The 20,787-nt window shown below is 39.5% G+C and overlaps 2 protein-coding genes and 1 pseudogene across 4 annotated transcripts in view; 1 reads left to right on the top strand and 2 right to left on the bottom strand.

Moving 5' to 3' along the window:
- The window catches only part of LOC140302299 (uncharacterized), a 334,032-nt pseudogene that overhangs the window by 52,568 nt on the left and 260,677 nt on the right, over window positions 1-20,787 (bottom strand).
- pcsk6 (proprotein convertase subtilisin/kexin type 6) overlaps window positions 1-20,787 on the bottom strand; it is a 171,998-nt gene that overhangs the window by 28,998 nt on the left and 122,213 nt on the right. The window lies entirely within an intron of this gene.
- LOC140302221 (glutamine-dependent NAD(+) synthetase-like) lies at window positions 130-20,761 on the top strand. 3 transcript variants are annotated; one of them, XM_072381039.1, is made up of 23 exons: window positions 130-299; window positions 582-733; window positions 853-947; window positions 4,292-4,352; window positions 4,626-4,742; window positions 6,311-6,364; window positions 6,515-6,604; window positions 9,605-9,656; window positions 9,884-9,972; window positions 10,077-10,194; window positions 10,535-10,666; window positions 10,928-10,999; window positions 12,273-12,397; window positions 12,481-12,529; window positions 12,654-12,756; window positions 13,129-13,297; window positions 13,506-13,641; window positions 14,043-14,149; window positions 14,760-14,891; window positions 15,091-15,160; window positions 19,415-19,543; window positions 19,992-20,168; window positions 20,323-20,761. In XM_072381039.1, the coding sequence occupies exons 3-23, from the start codon at window positions 863-865 to the stop codon at window positions 20,356-20,358; spliced, it is 2,103 nt and encodes a 700-aa protein (XP_072237140.1). In that variant the 5' UTR covers window positions 130-299; window positions 582-733; window positions 853-862; the 3' UTR covers window positions 20,359-20,761. The 3 variants fall into 3 exon arrangements, with proteins under 3 accessions (XP_072237140.1, XP_072237139.1, XP_072237141.1); XM_072381038.1 differs by having other exon boundaries at window positions 130-733; XM_072381040.1 differs by lacking the exons at window positions 130-299; window positions 582-733; window positions 853-947; window positions 4,292-4,352; window positions 4,626-4,742 and having other exon boundaries at window positions 9,609-9,656.

Here is a 20,787-nt window from a genome sequence, read left to right as displayed (position 1 = left end):
ATGCTTCTACGTCATTTCGACGGCGTTTCAATTTTGTGGTATTTCTATCGAAATTACAAAGTAAATGTGTTATAAACCATTGGGTGCTGAGATATTCTTTTTTTTACACAGATTCACAATTTTTCACAATTCGTTACAAGTTTAGAGGGAACTAAGTATCGAGGGAAATGACACTTGACTCGGAAGAAATTCAGATGACCCAGCTTTCCACCAGTACATAAACGCACCATATACGGACGAATCTGTGTGGCTTCCGGAAGCGTGAAAAGAGTGTCAGAACCCGTCGTGCTGATCTATAGGTAAATGTATCTCTGTGCGCGCGCGCGTGCGCGCGTGTTTACATGTCACTATGCAGAATTACATGTGAAATATATAGAGAGATATCAGGCGATTGTGCATGCGTATTTAACGATTTGTGTGTGTGGGAGGCTTTTTGAATATGTAATTATCATTTTGTCCGTAACTTCGGGCAAGTTACGCACTCAAAAATAAAGTATTATGCTCAAATCAAGTAGTACGCACGCACAGATGTATTGAGTCGATTTTCTCTCCATATATGTGGCTCTCCTCACTTGTTGAAGGCTTCAGGTGGCTTTGGTAGTGAGTCCATATTGCAGATGAGGGCAGCAACACACCGAGAGACGTGAAATTGCTCAGACGACAGTAACGCCAACAGAAGAAGTGCCAGAGCAGTCGTGTTCCGTCGGTCAGCTCTAGAGCAGCGGTCAGACAGGTAAATGTGTGTTTACAGAGTTCACAGAAACCGTGGAAACGCCATAAAACCATCACCATATAATGTTGGATTATTCCCATTATCTGGTATTGTTCATATGACCTGCTTATTGCATTCAGTAACGAGGAAATGGGCCGAAAAGTGAGTGTTGCAACATGCTCGTTGAATCAGTGGGCTCTGGACTTCGAAGGCAACTCGGAGAGAATACTGAGGAGTGAGTAGAACTGTTTTTATCGATCATTTACGCTGTGACTGATGCAAACTGTGACTCTGATTTCCCCTTTTTTTATTATTACTAACACAATGTGTAAGACGATAGAGTAAACATGACTTTTGGAAAACGTATGATATTTTTTCAAAGTCTTTGCACAACAGGCCGAGCCACATGCAGTAAACATGCTCGTTGCAGACATGTAAAAGCGTGACATGGGATCTTTAAGAACAGTCACTTTATTGTGACTATCAACACATAAAAGCACAAAACAGCAACAAAGAGTGTTAATTTGCTGTCACCTGTCAAAATAAAATAAATTTTTTCTATTAGGTGGTTTATGGGACAATGGTGCACATATATGTGATGAATTAAAGGAGAAACTTTAACCCCTTGAGTAAACGATCCCATGGTTTTATTAAGCTGTTTGCTGGTATGGGCTACAGGGTGGTTAGCACCTCACAACTCGAGGGTTCCTGGTTCCTGGTTCAAACATGTAGGCAATGTCAAGTTAATTGGTGACTCTAAATTGACGCTAGGACCTGGCGACTTGTCGAGGGTGTACCCTGCCTCTCGCCCAATGACAGCTGGGATAGGCTCCAGGATTGAGTTGGTATAGAAAATGGATGGCTGGATGTTTGCTGGTAAAGTAAAGGGCTACTTGACTTATTAGGTGTAAATTACCTCTTATTTGTTCAGATCAATCACTTTTATCCTGTGATTAGACATTATCTGAACAAGAGTGGTTTGGTTTAGCACTAAAGAGTTCATTATGGTCATTACAGTCACCACATGTCAACCCATTTTAACACTTATGGGAGATTTTGGACAGATGTCATCTGTCCTCATCATCAAAACACCAAATGAGGAAATATTTCTTGAAAGAATGTTTCATCTGTCAATAAGAGTTTCAGAGAATTGGGCAGTCAGTAAAGGGCCAGTTTAAGATGTTCTGGCAGCATGTGGTAAGCCAACATAATACTAAAAGGCTTTGGGTTGGTTTTACCTTTAACTTTTCTTTGACATGTAAATCAGAAATTAAGTTTGTATTCTGCATACTGACTGTTTTGGGGATGCTTGAAGCTTGAATACAAACCAATCTGCTTTTTACAATACTGTATAACACCGCTGCCAGTGAGTTGCATCTGGCCCACTGGTTGATAGAACCTTACCCAATTATATATGGCCTGCTAGTGGTGTTGAGCCCTAACTCATAAGGTTATCCAGTATTGACCTAGTTTGGTTATACACACTTGTATCAAAACTAGATGTTTTATGACAGAATATAATGCAGTCAAAGATGTAATTTAGAAATTATGTTAGCACGTAGTTTGTCCACAGAGTGGCTTCATTAACATTACTCATTACACTGTCAGTAGCACATATAACAGATTATCTGGTGGTGTGGAGTCAAGCACCACTTCAAGGTGAGCTGCTAGTCTGTGAAATACATTGCTGGAAATGTAATAAACAATGAGTCCCTCATTTTCCCTTTATCAACATACCTATGTATATGTATTTATACATGGGTATATTATTATAATACATATATTTACACATAAAAAATCTGATTAAAACCAGACATTAGCTGTCTGCTAGATGTGTAAAAATCCAGAATATTATATTGGTTTATTGTGTAAAGCAGTGTTGTAGTCAAGACCACCTAAACCGAGACCTCGACTTTAAGGGGTCGAGACTGAGTCAAGACCAATACCAGACCAGTGTCCCACACTGCATGACACACTTGCGATAAAATGTGGAACTTGCAAACCATTGGAACCTCTCAAATAGACCTGTAAGTAATCCACCATTTTCCAAAAATAATGGTGTAGGATGTACAGAAAGTCTCAAAACATCATAACTGTATGTAAAATCTGTGTACTGTATTAGAACAAAATGTGTGGATCATATACAGCAAGGCATTAAGGCAACCAAAATCTTTTTCAAATAGCTTTCATATAGTTACACAATGATATGATTGACATGGTACAATATGGCCAAACCAGTCAATTCTCTTACCATAATACTGAAATAACAATCACCTTTAATGTGAATAAACTTCCATGGAAAAATGACAAATGTCAATGTTTTTCCATGGAAATGTCCTTTTTCTAAACACCCATCTAACACACAGTGTGAGACAATCTGAGTGATTGAGCGAGCCAGAGAGTAGCTTACACAGATAAGCTCTAGTGTTTGACTACATAAAGTTATATTTGTTTATGTATTCAACTCCAAAATTTGCACTGTTAAAGTATGTGTTGTATGCTTATAGCCAGGCAAAACATATTTAATGTGTAATTTCATAGAAATGGAGCATTAATGTTACTCTGTCTCCACTCTGGAGACTGCTGACTCTAGCTCTCTCATTCAGGAGAGGGAGTGCGGCGTGTATCGTTTACGTCAGAGTTGACATTGATGTAACATAACTATGTACACATTAGCTATAGCTTTACGTCACCTGTCTCGTCATTTTTATCACAAGAAAAAACAATATAGGAATAAGACGCATGTTCTGACTCCTCACTCTTCGTGAGGAGTCAGTTAACACACTGCATTAGCTAACTTAATGTTACATCCATTAAGTTAGCTAATTCAGTGAAGTAATGTGCTCATATGCTTGCACACCTGGCTAGGGGGTAAATAACTGGCAAACAAGTTAAATCTGTGTCCTGAAGTATATACACATGGTTAGCAAAAGTGTTTAGCTAGTATTCACTAAATCTTACTTACACTTAGCCTACCTTTCCCTATGCTTCCTCTCTAAGTGCCGGTCTTGTGCGAAAATCTGTCCCCCTGGTGTCGGGAGCGCGCACCACAGCTGGAGAGCGAGATTCTACAGTCTGTACGTCATTTCTGATCAAGTTGTTGGTAAAACGGAATCATTTATCGTGTTGAGGACCTGCGGGAAAACGTGTTTTTGACACAGTTTGGGATTTTTTTTTTTTTTTTACGCAGAGAGAACCATAGTCTTTTCCAATTTGAGTCGTGTTCACTTGAACGATAGTTTAACAGATAACACAGTCAGTCACCCGAACGCTGTGTGTTCCCACACATCCTGTATGTATTCTTATTGCTGATATAAAAGGCTGGAAGCTCGGTAATGTAAAGTACCTGCAACTTGCTAATTCAGTCAATACAAGGTTTAATTACTTGGCCACAGCTCATTATTGATATCACCCTTAAACTCATTTATGCTACAAAAGAAACATCAAGAGGCTTCTCTGTTTGCTGTTTCCCTATTTTTGTCAATGTCCTAACGATGTCGAAGTGCTACAGTAGACTTTACTTCTTCTTTTTACCATCACAAAACAGTAATACTGTATTGTCTGTCTGTTTTTCTGCAGGTATTGAGATTTCAAAGGCTCATGGGGCCAAATATAGACTGGGTCCAGAGCTGGAGATATGGTATGAAAACCATCTCGTAGCACCAAGATTCCTGTTTAAGTTTGATATGTCTATTATGTGTAGTAATCTGAAAGTACTTCTTTAAAATGTTCTCTATAATGTAAATATTTTTGTCAGATCATGCTTATTTCAAGCTACCATCCCTGTAAATGCTATACTAATAGCAGTAAAACATGTCAGTGTCTTGTGGATTAGTTTTCACCAGGTTTCAGTTTTACTGTACTGTACTTCACTTGGCTAAAAATCTCTTCTTTAATCATCAACATTTGACAGTGGGTATGGCTGTGCAGACCACTTCTATGAGTCGGACACATTGCTCCACAGCTTTCAGGTCTTAAAGACCCTTCTTGAATCTCCCATTACTCAGGACATCATCTGTGACATTGGAATGTAAGTGTCATCTTCAAATAGTCAGTCTGATTATCTAATCGCCTAACCTGTAGCAGCATAACGATATATTATTGGTCGAGGAGGAGTGCGCCATGAGATTATGTCATAAGAGAACGTGATGTATCCAAGTTGACACTCAACATCATGGACAATTTACTTGTGAAGCTGACGGCCACAAATAAGAGACACCAGCGTTGATGAGGTGCTGACAACAATATACAGTGGCTGTGTCCGGTTTGGTTTATGTGACTGGAGAGGACATTTCGGCGCAGGAGCGAGTTGAGCTTGAATGCGAGCCAATCAAATTGGATGCGAGAGGTTTTTCGAAATTAAGGTGTTTCCATTACCTGTTTTTTTTTTTTTTTTTAAATTGAGATATTTAGGTTTTGCGCATTTCTAGGGGTAATGGAAACACACCTAGAAGAGCGAGCGAATGAGCAAGAACTGCGTTGTCTGTGGTACTGAAAAAGGAGAGGAAACAAGTTTTAGTGTCGGCTCGTCATTTTAACAGCTCCTTATTTCATTTTGTAAGCAGTCACGAGTTCAAAACATCTCCCTTCTTTTAAACTGGGCATGTAAATTATAAACAATTTTAAAAAAAATTTTTTTAAAAAAAGCAGGTAACATTGACATTGCCACTTAATAACTACAAGATATAAGTGCAACATTTCAGAAAATGTAGACTTTTTTTAAATTTATTTTTTTTAACAACAGGTCTGTTTGAATTCAAGTCTCAAACAGGTAATTTCAAACCTTACATTTCAGTTAAAATACAAATATCAAATGATAAACAACACAAACTGATCATATATTCAATATGCTTATTTTTGTTCTCTACATTCTTTAGTATTTAAGTAATACTTTGTACCTATAGTCTGGTCTATTAAGCAGACAGTTGTTCTGCTCTGTGCTCTATTTCTGTTGGACTTTGAGTACCATGGACAGCAGAAGCACGTTACAAAGGCGCATAACACAATTTGTCTAATGCGCATAACACATTACACAATAACGCAACACAAAGGTGGCTGAAATAAAACTAAAACTTTAAAACTACAGACTAGCAACAAACACCATCCATAAATGTTATCGCATACATACCCATCCATGTCGTTACTATGGTTACTGCTAATCAACTATCTTCTTTCTTCGTCGTTCTTAAGCCCAGCCATAGATATGTCGGTGAACAACAGGGCCATCTACTGGATGGTGCTTTGTGAATCACGAGCTATTTGTTTGTGGATCTGTGTGAATATGCAGAAAAGAATGTCTCAAAATTACGAATTTGTGATTGGTGATTCACAAATGCTGAGTCATGATTCACAAACAGAAATTTCAGTTTCACAAATGTGAAATCTTTTTGTTTTCCAAATGGAAAATTGTATATTTACAAATATACACATTTGTAAAAACCAACACACAAGTTACAAATAGGAAATTTGTATTTGTGGATAGCAAAACACGCGTGAAACTCAAGGCATATTGGTAGATCACCCTCCGTGCATTTGCAGTTATTTTTGAGACCAATTTACACTAATACACATTTGACTCATGTTTTCTGTTCCCCCAAGGCCCATCATGCATCACAATGTGCGCTACAACTGTCGAATCTTGTTCCTCAACAGGTGTGTTCAGTATCCTTGTCTGAACTTTTAACGACATATATATATAATATTATTATTATTTATTTATTTTTTTCTAATTTATGAACTGGAAAAATCTTTATCATATTCACCTAAAGCTTTTTCTCTCTGCATTTTTCTTCCATCCTGCAGAAAGATACTATTGATCAGACCTAAGATGCTGATGGCCAACTATGGAAACTACAGAGAAATGCGCTGGTTCTCATGTTGGAACAAGTTAAGGTGGATCATAACAAGCCCTTATTGTGTTTTAAGAAATGTACTCATTAATTGCACATATTAGCATTTTAAGTAACAATTTCTCACTTTATTTGTAATGAACTTTACACATGGCATCATTTCTTTTGTCATAAACAAAGTTGTTTCATCCAGTTTACAACATAAGTTTTCTGAAGACACTAAATCAGACAAGCCTTTTCACTACATGAGCATAAAGTGTTCTCCAGTAATCTTTGTCTTTTTCCAGGAAGTTGGAGAATTGTAATAGACATATGTTAGAACTGTGTCGCAGAGGTCAAAATATGCTAGCTTTATAGCTGATATCACAATGATCAGTTGCCAAAAACAGCAAATCCTAACATGCATCTTGATAGCATCAGTCAGGACGATCTTTCAAATAGCTGGAAATGTTTCTCAATATACTCATGAATTGAGATGTTTTACAATGTGGCTTTTTTTTTTTATTATTATTTTTTATTTATTTTTTTTTAAGCTGTTTAAAGTACTTTGCGAATGTGAGTTTATTTTAATTCCTCCTGACAGAAAACTGGGTGTCAACAAATCAGCATGTTTGATGTGTTTGATGACTTTGGTCTTTGGTCTTGAAAGCACTGACCTGCCTGCAAGTTTGTTTGGCCTTCAGTTATCCATAACTCCCTATACTCAATAAGTCTATAGGAACATTTGGTTTCATGGTAAAGTATGAATTCAGCGAAGTAACATGCTAGCTGGTAACAGCTCTGTGTGTTTTAACACTTGAAGCAACAACAACATCAATGACATCTTTAGGGGAATTTTCACAAGCTGCAACCTGCTCCAGAGCCAAATAACACATTGATATGTAATAAGTTACACTTTACATATTACTTACATGAGTAAGCTGAGTCTGATATGTATAATTAGTTGAGTGGCCTTTGAGAAGAAATTGACAGGTTCAGACAAGCTTTCCCACAACAGATGAGGTGTGGCATCAATGTCATGTTGTGTCCAGTTCAGAAAAACAGTAAAATAAAACTACCAAGTTGACTTGTATACATTTTTTGCTTTCATGGTCATCATCAGTGCATTGAACTTTGATTCAGGATAAGGACAGTGATGTTACCTGGCAACCAAACTATTGTTACTGCTATTGATGCCATTGTAGCTCATTTTCTGTTCTCATTGACATGCACTTTCAGATATAAAATTATTATTTATTTATTTTTATTTTTATTTTAAACTAACACTAAATATGTTTATATGATACTAAAGAGACTAATGATACTAACCAATTATTATGTTGGTCTGACTAAATTTGGACTTTTTAAAATGCATGTTAGTCTGAATGAAATCGCACAAAAGCAAACTTGACTAACATACCCAGTTAGATGCATACCCAGTTAAATGTGGTTAATGAACAGAACAGGATGTTTGACTAACATCTGGGGAATCAAATTACTCCTTACATATATCAATCAATTAATCAACATTTATTTATATAGCACCTTACAATAACCAGAGATTGACCAAAGTGCTTCACAATTCCAGAAACAGATTTAAAAGTAGATAACACAAGACAACAACAAAAGGTGAGCCACAGCTTCAGTGAAAATCCAGTTTAAATAAATAGGTTTTTAATTTGGCTTTGAACTGAGGTAGGTCAGTAGTTGTGCGTAAATCAGAGGGCAGTGTATTCCAAGATTTCGGACCTGCCACTGCGAAAAATCGGTCACCCCACTGCTTACATCTGGATCGGGGAACCTTCAGTAGATGTTGACCAGCAGAGCGGCGAGCTTTGCCAGATTGGTGAAGCCTCAGTTTCATTTATGTAGGGGGGTGCAAGGCCAATAACTGTGTTGAAAACAAATAAGGTTTTAAACTGGATCCTAAATTTAACAGGTAGCCAGTGGAGGGAGTAAAGTACAGGTGTGATGTGGTCACGTTTACGGGTGTTAGTTAGGAGCCTGGCAGCAGCATTTTGTACCAGTTGTAGGCAGTGGAGAGATGTTTGGCTGTACAGTGTATTGCAGTAATCTAACCTTGAGCTAAAAAAGGCATGGATGACTGTTTCCAGATCACAGCAGCTCAGAAATGGTTTAACTTTTGCAAGGAGGCAAAGCTGAAAGAAGCTTGCCTTCACTACTGCCTTAATTTGTGGGTCAAATTTAAGAATTTAGTCAAATTTCACTCCCAGATTTTTAACAACATTATTACAGTAGGGTGCCAGTGGACCAAGACCAGGTACTAAGCAGGTATGATGAGCCAAACAAAATACATTCGGTCTTGTTTTTGTTTAGGGAGAGAAAAGTTTGTGATAGCCAGATTTTAATGTCACTCAGACAATTGTGGATGGACTCCATGGCATCTGGAGAGTTTGACACGATGGGCTGATAGAGTTGTAGATCATCTGCATACAGATGAAAGGAGACGTTGTGCTTTAGAATTATTTAACCTAATGGCAGGAGATATGAGAACAAAACAGGGCCCAAAATGGAGCAAAATGAGCTGAGGCAACTGTTGATAAATATGAGGAGACTTGGACCCACTGTGCTAAAAACCTGTTTAAGTAAATGGGAAGGAATAATGTCCAGTGGGCAGTTGGTGGATCTTATTCCCTGGACCACTTCAAGCTATGTATTTAATTGTATATATTTAATTATATATAATTGTATATATTATATGTATTTAGCTATATTGGCGCTATGTAATTAAAACTGAATTTAATTTAAGTGAATTAAAACTTACTTGTGCCAAGAAAGTTACAATAGACGGAATACCTCAAACATTTCTCACTCAGTCCACAGCATTGTGATGTTGGAAATACTTTAGTCAAAAGCTTGATTCCTTTCCCGTTCGTATTAACTGTTATAAGGACAGATGTCAAGTGAAGTGGCTCAGTTGAGCTGTAACTGTAGCTCAACTCAGCCGTGCATTTAACTGTGCTGAGTGACCCCATTATCATAGTCATGAAAATGAGTTAATATATTTTCCAAAATGAAGATTCACTTTGTGTGTTTTTATTAGGCAGGTGGAAGAGTATTTCCTGCCCAGAATGATCCAGGAGGTCACAGGCCAGGTAAAAACACAATAATGTGTGAGTTTATTGGTCTTGCTTTGGAGAACAGATTGTGTTTGCCAATGTTTTCAGAATAGACTGATGATGAAATTTATTTTGTTTTTCATTGCTCATTATATGATGCCTTTAAAGCTAGACTATTGAAAGACTGTCAACTATGATTAGTGCTTATGGATCAAACTTGAGAGGCTTTTATCTTAACACTGTTTTTCCTTTGTGTTCCTCAGGAAACAGTCCCATTTGGTGACTGTGTTCTGTCCACAAAGGACACCTGCATTGGCACGGAAATTTGTGCAGAGCTCTGGAACCCCAGCAGGTACATTAGAGCAATTCAGCACTATATTAAAGCCACATACACATATTATTGGGGATAGTTTTGGCTTTGAAAGATAGAATGTTGTTTTGTTTTTTTTTCTTCAGCCCCCATATTCAGATGGGGCTGGATGGGGTTGAAATCTTTACTAATTCATCTGCGAGCCACCATGAACTTCGCAAAGCTGACCAAAGAGTCAACCTGATCAAGTCAGCCACCATGAAGGTATGCTTTCAGTGGAAGCCCTTTAACATTTGGTAGCACCAGATCCTGTTTAGGGGTTTCATAGCAAAGGAGACGCATCACTTTTTTTATTATTATTTTTTTTTATTTATTTATTTTTTATATGTTTTTTAATTCATGTTTAATTTGTCACCCGTCTCCCTATACACTAATAATGCAAAGCAGAGTCCACCAGGGTCCAGTGTTGTATCATATATATATATATATATATATATATTAGGGAATAATCCCATGTTGATATCCTGTGTTTTCATTTCACTGTATAAAATATCCAATAGTTTGAAAATAATTTATACTCTGCTGCACATTTTTGGTGTTTCAGAGTGGTGGTATCTACCTGTATGCCAACCAGAGGGGCTGTGATGGAGACCGTGTGTACTACGATGGTTGTGCTATGGTGGCCATCAATGGAGATGTTGTAGCACAGGGAGCACAATTCTCCCTCACTGATGTGGTAAGTATGAAAAGAAGCACACATTTCTCAGTACGATTCAGCAAATATGTCTCTGTTTATTTGAAAATCCTGAATGAAAGACATGTGGTGGTATTATTGTGGGGTTAGACTAAAAACAGCCATTTCTGTGTTTATTGGAGCAGCTGTGCAGTGTTTGCTGGTCCATTAGGTGGATGCTGTTGGGAAGTTCAAGAATGAGCCGGCATTCTTGTGAAAACAATGTCAGCACCAAAGAACCGTATTGATTTGTGTATGTTGTAGGAAGTGATTACAGCCACTCTGGATCTTGAGGATGTGCGCAGTTACAGAGGAGAACTATGCCAGCCACATATGGTGAGATAACAATACCTCCAAATCCTTGAAATGTATGAAGCCACTTTCTACTTATTACTATAGTACATATCTCTAAAACTTTGACATTACCATGTTGTGTCAAGTCAAGGTTAATTTGTGGAGATTGAGAGCACAGGAAAAATATTGACCATTTAATATCTGCATACAAGTTAATATCAACATTAAGTTGCACAGCCTCCAAGACCAGCTTATCTGACACACTATGTGTACACTGAACAAACTCTCAAGCATGAACTGTGTAGTAAAGTGATTCGGCAACACGTGGAGAAGATTTAGGTTTTTGGGTGCTGTGTCTCGGAGTGACACGCACACACACGCGCACACACACGCACACACACGCACACACACACACACACACACACACACACACACACAAACACACAGTTTAGATGACTCCTAAACTAGAAAGCAGTGAAAAAGAAAAGATACTCAAGAAACTGTAATCACTGGATCTGGTTAATGTACCAAAAGCAAAGACTAATAGATATTTGGCTGCTAACCTGAAACGAGTATCATTTTGATTTATTTTTGCAGTTGTCTCGCTTGCCTCAGCCCTAATCTTCAGTGCTCATATCTTTAAATAAAAAGACAAATATTATTATGAGACATCTATTCTGCGGCCCCATCTCGCCTTGCACAAATACATTGGAAGTGTAATATAATTGTATACCATATTAAAGAAAACATTCCTCTGAAAAATAATTTTGTTTTTGCTTGCTGAATTGTGCAAAAGCAAAATATGGCATGGATATAAATAAGCTATAACAAGGTCATAATATGTCAGATTAAGTGTTTAAGCTTAAACCCCCCCCCCCGGCTTGTACCAAAAAGCGACAGGTATGCAGCTACTTATTATTGACATAATGACTCCAATGGAATGCTGTCTATCTGTCACCAAACACTAGACAGATTGAGCTGTTAGCTGGTAAACAATCATCAAGCAAACTAAAGGCACGTGGATTTGCCAGGACATGGTGAGGACCAAAGTCAGAGTTGGTGAACTGAAGCACAACTTCAAATGATCAAGAACCAAGGACATAAGCTTTATTTCATTGCTTTCACTCAACAGACTTTCTTTGTTTTTTAGCCTTTTTGTAGGTTTTGCAGATGGTTGGGCTGTTTGCTTGTTGGTTAAATGTAGTGTAATTGGGCAAGTATGATATTTCTTGGTAACTGTGTGATAATTTTATGTTTTTATATGAACTTTAACAATTGTCAGTTTGTCTCTTTGGGTGAAATTGCTCTGTTGTAGGAAAGTGAACCCAAACCTTGTCACAGGATCAAAGTTGACTTCTCTTTATCCAGTGATGATGATGTCTACCTGTGTACACACCAACCTATACAGTGGCACTTTCTCACACCAGAGGAAGAGATAAGGTATAAAATACATTAATTTGAGGAAATAAAGTTTTTACTCTCTATGCAGAATTCTTGCAGTTGTTGACACCTGTGTTATTCAGTCTAGGACCAGCCTGTTGGCTCTGGGACTACCTGAGGAGAAGTGGACAGGTGAGGATGAACACACTCTTTGAGAAAAAGTTTTTTATTTGGATAATTAAGCACCCCAGTAATAAAGATCATTTTGCAATTTGTTTCTGACTGCAAACTGTGATGGTACTGATTTGTGTTCTAGGCTGGCTTCTTGTTGCCTCTCAGTGGCGGCGTTGATAGTTCATCCACTGCCTGTATTGTTCATTCTATGTGTGTGCTGCTCTGCCAGGCTGTAGATGATGGCAGTGAGTATGATTGATACAATTTTTTTTAACACCATTCTTCAGGATGCCAAATCTGCATTAATCTTCCACTGAGTGTTGTCAGTTTATGAGATCAGTATTTTCTCCGGTCTGATGAAAATTGCAATGCCAAGAGGACTGTGTATAAACTATGTGTACAAAAGAACATTAACAAGAACAAGGTTATCTTCCACATTTAAACTGGTATTTCTAAAAGCCTTACATTTGGTGAGCATGTGCTTACCTTGCACAGACTTTACATCTTGTTCTTGAATGAAACTTTCCTCTTAGTAAAATGTTTGACTGGGTGTCACTCAGGAGAAAAAAACAGTTTACTGTTCTTATCTTTTCCGTTCATCTTTCTCCATCTTGCAGACAGCCAAGTATTGAAGGATATTCGTAGGGTGGTTGGGGATGACTCTTACCATCCGCAGCACCCAAAGGAACTGTGTGGGCGCATCTTCACCACTTGCTACATGGCCAGTGAAAATTCCTCTGAGGATACACACAACAGGGCCAGAGACCTGGCAAATCAAATTGGCAGGTATTAGGATAATGATCATAATACTGATTGATGTATCACTATGAATCATTATGAAACTCCCAAATCCTTGTATTAAAAATTCAGGAGCAGCTGAAGAGTCATTGTAAAAGAAGTGCTTATACAAAGATAATTAAGATTCAAGCAAGCACAACTGAGCATTGTCATTTAAAAAAAGTGTTTGATTATTGTGTATTATTGTCTGTTGCAGCACACATATGAATATCAACATAGACATGGCGGTGAAAGGCATTTTGGGTATCTTCTCGGCTGTAACAGGGCGATGGCCTCAGTTTCGTGCCAACGGAGGAAGCCAGAGAGAGAACCTGGCTCTGCAAAATGTGCAGGTCTTCCTCCCTCACACATTCTTTTACTCCTTTTGTCATCGTTGTAGTCAGTTAATTTTGACATATTTTTTCCTCTTGGTTTAACACTTCTTATTCTTGATCTCTTATCATCTCTTTTCACTTGATAAGCATGCTCTCACAGTTTAACCACAGTGTTCATGTCGATGCTGACAACCTTGCCCACTTAAGAGTTTCATAGACTTTTTTTGCATTGCTTCCTGTTGAGGTCAACATAGATGTAGAAAGCTTTTCAACGGTTTCAGAGTTGGGGTTAGAATTTGGCCAAGGTTAAGGTAATGCATGTAGATTTTATAGTTTTTAGTTTGGGACAAAGGAATATAGTATGTGAAATGAGAGTCCCCTGGAGATTTTATAATACTTTTTATTTTCATTGCCAATAGGCCCGAGTCAGGATGGTCTTTGCTTATCTGTTTGCCCAGCTGAGTCTGTGGGCCTGCGGTAAACCTGGTGGATTGCTGGTGCTGGGCTCTGCTAATGTTGATGAGAGGTATTACTGGTATTACCATAGCTACCGTATGAGTTTGTGTGTGTGTGTGTGTAAATACATTTGCAAGCCTATATACTGCATTTAAAATGTGCCTTACTAAATCGAATTGTAACATTGTATAGCAAGATGCTAATATGTTGTAAGTCTACTCTGAGCAGACCTTGTTTTTACTATGCGAGTGTACAACAAGGAAGGCTATACAAATAGTTTTAACACTTTTAAACTAGAAAAATACATAACTTTAATTATGACTGGTGCAGACTTGTTTCATAGACTTGTTTAGCCAATTTCCAGGGTCTGTGATTTGATTCTTGAGATAACTCAAACGAAATTGAATCAGTGAAATTGTTTATGGAAGGAAAAGCGGATTTTAACATCATAGCACCACTTGAAAAATTGCTACATGTACAAACGATAACTAATTGTGCAAAACTACTTATTTTGATGAGTACCTGCCTACAGCAACCATAAGTGTTGTGTTCATTGACAAAATGACACAAAACCTCACACCAACAGAAAGTATAATGTATTTGTTTTTACACAAATTATGTCTTTGTGGAGAAAAATGAATTATTAACTTTTCTCTAATTCAGCCACTTTTGCTGTTTAGCCTCACAGGATATTTCACCAAATACGACTGTTCTAGTGCTGACATCAACCCCATAGGAGGCATCAGCAAGACAGATCTGAAAGGTTTCCTGCTTTACTGTGCAGAGCATTTCCACCTCACAGCTCTAAGAGGGTAAGGTCAGCTGACACTGGGTAATGTGGAGAATGTATATGCTGGTCTTATGAACACAGATACCAGAGTTTAAGCAGAATTTTGTTGCAGTATATTTATCCCTCAGACAAAAAAGATCCATCAGAAGTATGTATATTATTTAAAAATTAAGCATCTTGTGTGGATTTCAGCTTGTGGCTGGTTTTGGTTTTCTCTGCAGTGTCCTGGCTGCTCCACCGACAGCTGAGCTGGAGCCGCTGACAGATGGGCAGGTGACACAGACAGATGAGGTAAGACGTGAAAATATTCCTAAAAATCTTAACCAACTTGCTTTAAAAAGGCTGTTCAGACAGCTAACCTACTTGGATACTTTAACACCAAAGATGAGGATTCTTTTTGACAATATACATAACTTAGGAAGAAAGCAGTATTTTTCCTCACATTTTCTGTCACAGAGGCAATATGGCACAGAATGGCCTATATTATGACATTGTGTTTTTCCAATCAGTTTTTGGAGTTTTCAGTTTAAATCAGGGTATTAATTGCTAGGTGCCTAGCTGACTCACAAAAAGGACCCAAGAGCAGAAGCAGAACGCTGGGAGATTTAGTTAGAACAGAGTTTATTTACAGGTGCGTGGTGTTGGAAGCCAGAGGGAGGATCCAGGTAAACGTGGAACTCTGAGACTGGAGAGAGACCGTTAGTGAGGAACTGATTATTTGTTTGTTTATGTTAATGCATTTAGCAGATGCTTTTATTCAAAGCGACTTACAAATGAGGATATGAAGGTATACAGACAAAGGTAATGATCAGTTTTTACGGGGTCCAGGTGGGAATCCAGAATGGAAGGGGAGGATGGGAAAAACACGAAGGCAAGGTAAGCACTACAAAATGACTCTCTATGGAACACAGGAGTCGGCCTAATTCCCACCGGTGAAGTGAGACAATCTGACGAAGGCTGATTACTCCTGCAGCTCCTTAAGACTGTCTTGACAGGTGTGAAGGCAGGAGCAATCCAGACTCTGCCCTGGACTTCCTAGGAACCTGCTCAGCCCCACCTAAGGCCCAGAAACCACAACAACACAGTCGAGTATGATTGTCACCCCCCCGCAACGACTGCCCCCAGGCACGCCGGTAGACTCACCCCTCCTGGACCTGTTGAAGTCTGTGATGAGGGAAGGGTCCTACCCGGAGGGACCCAGAAATGCTCTTCTGGAACGTACCCCTCCCAGTCCACCAGATACTGTAGATCGCGACCCCAGCGGCGGATGTTCGTGATGCAGCGGACGTCCGTGATGCGGTGGACGATGTGGGCTGACTGACCATCCACAACCCAGGCAGGTGGAGGGGGATTGGACGGAGGGCACAATGGGCTGGAAGACACAGGTTTGATTAAAGGGACATGGAAATTGGGATTGGATTTTAAAGGGACAGATGTATTCGGTGCCAGTTTCTTAGACGTAGACCTCAGAGGAATATGGTCGCCAGCCAAACCTGCTGGCCTGGGGTGTACTGCGGGGCTGGGACACAGTGCCAATCTGCCTCACAGTTTAGGATCCAAATATGCTGGGCTTGCTGGAGGTGGTGTTGGACTGAGGGAACTTTCAGGTTCCTCTCCTCTACGGGAAAACAAGGGTGGTTGATAACCCAGTGAGGCCTCGAACAGAGATAATCCAGTGGCGGAGGAGGTGAGAGCGTTGTGTGCATATTCGATCCAGGCCAACTGCCGGCTCCAGCAGGTTTGAATTGCAGCCTTGAGCTCCTGATTAAACCGCTCCGTCTGACCGTTGGACTGGGGATGGTAACCAGAGCTCAACAAGACCTTAGCCTCCAGAGCAGCACAAAACGTTCGCCATACCTGCGAGTCTAGATAGTTGTCGGTTGTTACTCTTCTTACACACGTAGTGCAAGCAGTCATGTACTATCTGGTATCGTTCTCGAGGGATGACCATCATAAATAACGCTGAAAGAGAGTGTGATGGTGTGGTGTATTCCTGGGTGGCAGGCAAACTTTGGACAGACTTGCAGCTTGGATAACGGCAGATGGGGCTGTAGAGGGAACAAACCAGCAACTGGAAGGTCCAGTGCCTGGAATCTCGGTCCAAGATTAACCCTTGGTGAATCTGGTTCTCTATCTTCCGTGACATACCACCCACCAGACAGGTGAAGGGGAGAAGTTTGGTTCCGCTGATTCCTCCTCAGAAGCAAACTCCCTGGACAAGGGACCGACGGGCTTGGCGGGAGTTTAACCTTTTACCATTCCGGAGGTATGAGAGGTTCTTATGGCCTATCCACACTACGAAGGGCTGTTTGCCTCACTCCAAACAATGCCTCCATTTTTCTAGAGCGAGTTTGATTGCTAAAAGTTCCAAATTGCCCACATCATAGTTTCGCTCAGCGACAGACAGCCGTCGGGAGAAAAATGCGCAGGAGTGAAGCTTACCCTCAGATTCAGACCTTTGAGTCTAAAGCATGCACCTCCAAAATGAACTACTGGTGGAGGTTAGGCTGAATGAGGATGGGTGCAGAAGTGAATTTGTCTTTGAGTGATTGGAAGGCCAGGTTGGCTTTAGGGGTCCAGAGAATGGTGTTTTTTAACTTTGTTTGGGGAGATGAAATGATGCTATAGTTGCGGATGAATCATGATAAAAGTTTGTGAAACCAAGAAATCTTTGGAGTTGCTTACGGTTGATGGGAATGAGCCTCTCTGCTACCACCCTAATTTTGTGCGGGTCAATCTTCACCTGCCCACCCTGGAAGATGTAGCCGAGAAAGGAGACAGAAGGTGCGTGAAACTCCCATATTGCAGATTTGATATAGAGATGATTCTCCAGTAGAGAGATGGTTAGTGAGAATCCGATAAGGTCATTTGTAGAGACCGGTAATGATCAGTTCTTACTAGGTCCAGGTGGGAATTCAGAATGGAAGAGGAGCATACTGGCTGTGGTTCTGAGTCGGCGGCAGGGCAAGCAGGCAGAATGCTAAGTCCTTAGGGTGGGAATCCAGAGTGAGGAGAATTGTTGACGGAAGCAGCACTGAAGAAAAACAAGAAGGCAAGGTAAGTATTACAAAATAACTGGAAAATGGAACACAGTAGTTGGCCTAATTGCCACTGAAGTGAGACAATCTGGCAAAGGCTGATTGCCCATGCAGCTCCTGAAGACTGTCTTGATGATGACAAATGAGGAACAGGTGTGAACACAGGATCAATGCAAACTCTGCCCTGGGCTTCCTTGAAACCTGCTCAGCCCCATCTAAGAATCCACAATAATAACACAAACACAGCCAAGCATGATCGTGACATTAATAGTCTGACATTAGTAACCTGTGAGAGTAACGATTTTTAGGAAAATATTTCTATTTCAGAATTTAAAGCAGTTTAGCAGTTTTCCTTAAAGCAACTCAGTCAAACTTTTCATTGTCAAGTATTTAATGCAAATACTATGTTAACCTCCTTGCCATCATATATTGCTGTAGCAAGCCTTCAAACAGGGTAATGTTAGATTAAAGAAATAATCTGTTGTCACACTGTACTACAGAAGTTTAGCTTACTCATCTGCAATAGAAACCCCAATGTGCTGTTGCAGTAATACATCTTGTGCATGCAGTCCCCCTCTTTGGACATGATGTCAGCCTTATTCATGCTGGTTTGATGAGTTGTTGTGGAGCCTTTATGTTTCATATCCCAGGGCGCATGAGCACTTCATTATCTCTTGTGATGCTTCTCAGTGGCACGATTTTTACCCTTTTTAAATCTGAAGTGCCCTCTAAACATGGCCTATTCATATGCTGCATCAGGTCGTACTTGCGTAAATATCTTGGGCCAGCCCCTCACCCCCGAAAAAGCCTTATAGGTCTGTGTATGCATGTCTTTGTGCTGCTACTGTTAGAAACATAACTTGAGTTAGACAGGCCTAGAACAAAGCAGAGCTAACCCTAAGGGTCAAAAGAAAACTTGCCTTGTATAAGTCTCTTGCTTCAACATGACCAGTATTTAAAGCTGTGTCCGCATTCAACTGTAGTGTTTCCTTAACATTAATAGTTAATTTGTGGTGGTGAGTGTAGCTACAATTTCTCAGTTTCCTCACAAGCAAGCAAATAGTCATTGGGAAAATGTAACATAAAACAACTTTTAGCCAAACTATCAGATACATCCAAACAACTTTAAACTTAATACTACACTTCTTTGGTTACCAGAAACAAACTGATTTTAAATTGGAGTATATTTAATACACACAGAGATTATGATTGAAATGTTTAGCAGTTGCTAGTAAATATATCATTTATGATTTGATCTTTTGTTTTATATGTGTTTAGATCACTTTAAATCATGTTTTGGATCAGGTATATGTATCCTCTGGTTTCTTTATTTTCATTTGTTTTGTTAGGTTTCTCTTACATCAGGTCCAAAATTTTGGACTGGAAGAACTCTGTAAGCAGCATGTTACATAGATCCCTGATCCTGAAAAACCCCTGGAATTTGTTGTTCAATTTAACATTACACTTTTCTTGTTTCTGCCTCTAACTACTACTCCTTCCCCCACAGGCTGACATGGGGATGACCTACTCTGAATTATCAGTGATTGGCCGACTGAGAAAGATTTCAAAGTGTGGCCCCTTCAGTATGTTCTGTAAACTCATTCACATGTGGAAGGATATCCTCTCGCCCATAGAGGTCAGTAAGCTCCGTCACACAGTGTTCCTGCACTGGAGAAATAATGTGGTATCAATAGTTGGGGCAGAACTCTAATGAAATTCTGACTTGACTTTTGAATATTTTTTCCACCAAGACTCACTAATGCAGGACTGCATCTGTTTGGCTTATTGCAACAGTAACATGATACAGTTTGGTAAAGTTCCAACATTTTCTTTGATAGAAATGTAGATGGCAACATGTAGTTATAAACCTGCTGATGATCTGGGATTAGCTTTTGTGCCAGGTGGAAAAATATGTAAGAAGTCCAGAGCACATGTTGCAGACATTTCTGTTCTCACATGCCAACGCTCTGTAACATCTCTAGAACAATTCAGGACTCCAGTGTGTGTGTAAAAATGGCTTACGATTGCATCCTGGATGCCTGTGAGCTGCAGTTTGAGTTTTAAATAAATTATCTTTTTTTAAGGTGGCTCAGAAGGTTAAACACTTCTTCAGGATGTACTCAGTGAATCGCCATAAGATGACCACGGTGACTCCGTCCTACCACGCGGAGAGCTATAGTCCTGATGACAACCGTTTTGATCTCCGACCTTTCCTTTACAACACGCGCTGGAGCTGGCAGTTCAGGTGCATCGACAACCAGGTGATCAGTGAATTTCCCTTCATTTCCGTACTAGACAGGTAGTCGTGCAAAATCTGACAGAGACGTATAAGAACGACCAGTAAAGCCTTAAACAATGGTTATTGAAATTAAAATCTTTAAGAGGTGTTTCTGCTTTTTATTTCCGTTTCCACAGGTGTCCCAGATGCCAACAAAGGCCCCAAAGCAATAGGAACCAGAGGTCTTCAGTGGGAAAGTCCATCCCAATTACTTGTAGGGACTACACATAATATTTGGTCTACCTCAAAGAACTTTTAGATTAGTATAGTAGTACTTGACACTACAAAGCATTATTCCCTACAGTGAATTACCAAAGGATCACAATAGGTCATCCTTATGTGAACTGCATTGTCACTGTTGGCCCTCTGAACCTTGCTCGTGACTCCTTTCTATAACCTGTTTTGAAATTCTGATCCTGATCATTCTACTGTTGTGCTAGTCAAACCTCCTGTAGCATAGTAGACAAATTACATATTAGTTGTATGGTAATATAACATTGTTACATAATTAATTAGACCCTGTATCGTTAATTTGAATTGATAGTGATGCTTTATCAAGATAATCAGGATGTGAAACCATTCACACCGTAGAATTCATATAA

Source organism: Leuresthes tenuis, unplaced genomic scaffold (assembly GCF_036924035.1).
Source record: "Leuresthes tenuis unplaced genomic scaffold, fLeuTen1.0.hap1 SCAF_2, whole genome shotgun sequence".
Lineage (NCBI taxonomy): Eukaryota > Metazoa > Chordata > Actinopteri > Atheriniformes > Atherinopsidae > Leuresthes > Leuresthes tenuis.
The sequence above is the reverse complement of the archived record's forward strand: the minus strand, read 5'-3'. Positions and strand labels throughout refer to the sequence as shown.